Source organism: Trachymyrmex septentrionalis, unplaced genomic scaffold, assembly GCF_001594115.1.
Source record: "Trachymyrmex septentrionalis isolate Tsep2-gDNA-1 unplaced genomic scaffold, Tsep1.0 scaffold69, whole genome shotgun sequence".
Classification (NCBI taxonomy): domain Eukaryota; kingdom Metazoa; phylum Arthropoda; class Insecta; order Hymenoptera; family Formicidae; genus Trachymyrmex; species Trachymyrmex septentrionalis.
In genome coordinates, this window is record NW_017305873.1 from 1,117,320 (window position 1) to 1,120,520 (window position 3,201).

Here is a 3,201-nt window from a genome sequence, read left to right on the forward strand (position 1 = left end):
GTGTGTATATATGTGTGTGTGTGTGTGTGTGTGGGTGCAACAAGATACCGGGGCCTGTAAATGAGACTCGGAACACATACTCGGTTCTGGGATCGATACCTACGGCAATTTTCGCGAGTACGAACCTCACGAAGGACACGACGAAAAGTTAAGGAAATCATTCTATCGCATATGGATGATTGCAAGTTCTCCTGATCATTGCTTCACTAGGTGCTTTCCATTTGGTGACAAAAGCATCGTTCTATCTTCTTTTTAGCACTCAGTGAGCAACAAAGATAGAACGACACTTATATCATCGAATGGGAAGCACCCACTCTGGAATTTAAATTGCTATATCTAATATTAAAGACTTGGGGCGGGAATCTTGCATAACGCATAACGCATAATGCATAAGAAGATGAACCAATCAAAGTCCTTCATTTCCTCCCTCTGAAAGACTCTGATTGGTTGATTTTCTTATGCTTTATGCATTATGCGTTATGCAACAATCTGTGTTACTGTTCGATGATACTATTTATATTATGCATCAGATAAAAGACTCATCTTTAGGAACTGCAGTAAGTTACATTACTGGATCTCGAAGAAAAAATTATTTTGTCGCCTCTCAAACAGAACAACAGATCATGATAATATCAAAATGATGTTAAAATAAATCGTGACTGATAACCGAAAAGTAATTTTTAATCATCACTTTGGAATAATTTTAATGTCATGATTTTTTATTCTGCCTGGGGTTGATCTTTTTGCCGTGCAGAGATTCACCCCCGCAATTTTTCCATATTCGTCGAAAATTCCCGAGCGACATTTTGAAATTTTGAGGAAGTACGTGTGAATAATTTCTACTCACGCGCGAATGGTTTTTCCTTCGACAAAATCGTTCCGGTTCGATGAGACTCGCGAAGTGCGATGGAAATCTCATCCAATATATTCATATAAAATAATTCTCAGAAATCATCTTGCATTTTTTTCGAAAAGAGATACGAAGGTTTCCGATTGCTGCATGTAATGATACTGCGCCCGATAATGATCAGTATTATTATTGAGTACGCGTATAAAGTATATACATAGCGCAAATCGGATTTTCCTTTGACGTCGATAGCAGACACGATATAGATTTACGCGCGCGTTTCAACCCGCAATGCCACCCGCGCGCGACATGACGAGCCCTCGAGGTACATACGTCAGCCCCCGCAAAAAAAATGGAGTAAATAAGCACGAAAATAAATTTGACGCAGAACGACGAACGTCATTTTGTAATCCGTTGAAAACGAGAGGAAGAAAGTAAAACGCAGGCAAAACATAGGCATAAAATAATTAGCGGTAATTGTTTTAGCTTTAACACCATTTAGACGCTATATTGACGGCATGAAAATATATGATTCAATCTTGCTTCGATCTTGTTTTTCTATTAGCAGATAACTATTCTAGTCTCAGTTTATTTATTAATTTTATCAGATGTGAGCAAAAGTTCTTGCAGTTTATTTGAGGGACAATTTTTAAGCATATTGGTACCATTGTTCATGTATGCAGCGCCATAGGCGTAGCCAAGAAGGGTAGGAGGATCCATCTATAAATCTTAAAAAACAAAAATAATTATAAAAAAAATACATATTCACGAATTATACTTAATTCGGGTATTCACCAAAAATCAATTTTAGAAAAAAAGAAAGAATTGGAGATAAAATTATACAAAGATTTTTTGAGAATCTCCAAGACAGCTAGTTATAAATTTAAGTTTTTTCAAGTCAAAGAATCAATTTATAACTTTAAGAAAAAAATTAAGTAAATTAGTAAATGAAATATGTGATTTTTATCTGCTATTTTATTTTATCTGCTATTTTAATTAATTAAAAAAAAAAATAATAATATTAAATAAAACAAGTCCATTCAACTATTCTCCCTCTCTTCTCCTCCGAGTTTAAAAGTCTCGACTCTAATTTATCCCTCTAAACAAAATCTTGGCTATGTTCAAGGTTGCCAACCAACACGTATAGTGTGTTTTATGTGGTATTTGTTTGATTTTCAAATTTAAATCTAATTAGATCAAATTAGATCTAAATGATTTAATTAGGTTTATTATATTTCTTTCAAATCAAATTTAAAAAGCAAATAACCACCCATCCACACAATAAATTTATTAACTTCCAAAAGCAAATAAAGTCTGACATATAACTTAATTTCTATGCTTATACTTGGTAAAATCTTTTTCACTAATAATATATCAATGACAAACTTCTTCTTATTTTAGCTTAATCCTTATTTATTAAAAATTATAAAGTGACGCTGTGCATGGACAATGAAATCAGTATTCTTGAAAATTGATCTTCAAATAAATCACAAAAACTTTTGCGCATATTTGACATTTATTTCATTCCATTAAAGTCACTGTTATTAAATAACGCTTATACCTACAGTCTCATCGTGGACGACGTGGACTCGCACTCGATTCTCAGCGACGGCTCCGACCTGGACGGGCTGTCGCGCGAGAGCAGCTCGCAGAATTCGGCGTTGCAGACGCCGTTGGACAGCCCCGGTGGACCGCGGGAGAGGATCAAGCAGATCCAGGTGGAGGCCGAGACCAGGCGAGGCGAATTCGCCAGGTTGCTGGAGGAGCACGCGCAGGTGGTGCGCAAGCTGAAGATGATGGAAGCGGAGGAGCAGTTATCGACGACGACGACGACGACGGCAACCGGGAACACGGCGGTAATCGACGGCGCGCACGCGTGATTTTACGACTTTATCACCGACGCCGGGACGAGGGTGACACCGAGGATCAGGACCACTACGTCGACGACCGTCATACGACCGACCACCACCGCCTCACCGCGTTTCGCCTTCGTTCGCCTCGATCGCGAGATCTCATCCGGACGGACCATCGTCGTCCGTCGCGATTTACAGACGAGACGCGGATGATGCGAACATCACTGAACGTTTGGATTATTAACTCTCGGATGCGCCCCTCCTCCCCCCCCAGACAGGCCTCCGAAATATTCAGATACATGTAGGACATGCGTTTGTGGGGAAGTAAATGATACATCCAAGAGTTAATTGTAAAAGAGAAAGGAAATCTGAGGACTCGAGAGGACTTCTTTTACTTCTTGTTTTTTTTGTTTTATTACGATATAGTTTTATTTTACTATATTCTCTGATTAATTTGACCAGTTTTAATTTAGTTGACATAAAGACTGAAATCAAATTAGA

At 38.2% G+C, this 3,201-nt stretch overlaps 1 protein-coding gene across 1 annotated transcript in view; it reads left to right on the forward strand.

Annotated features, from left to right (window-relative positions):
- LOC108753331 overlaps nucleotides 1–3,201 on the forward strand; it is a 21,149-nt gene extending 17,948 nt beyond the window's left edge. The window contains exon 3 of the mRNA XM_018494820.1: nucleotides 2,415–3,201. Within this exon, the coding sequence (XP_018350322.1) occupies nucleotides 2,415–2,727 (313 nt within the window). The 3' untranslated portion in view covers nucleotides 2,728–3,201. The remainder of the gene's footprint in view (nucleotides 1–2,414) is intronic.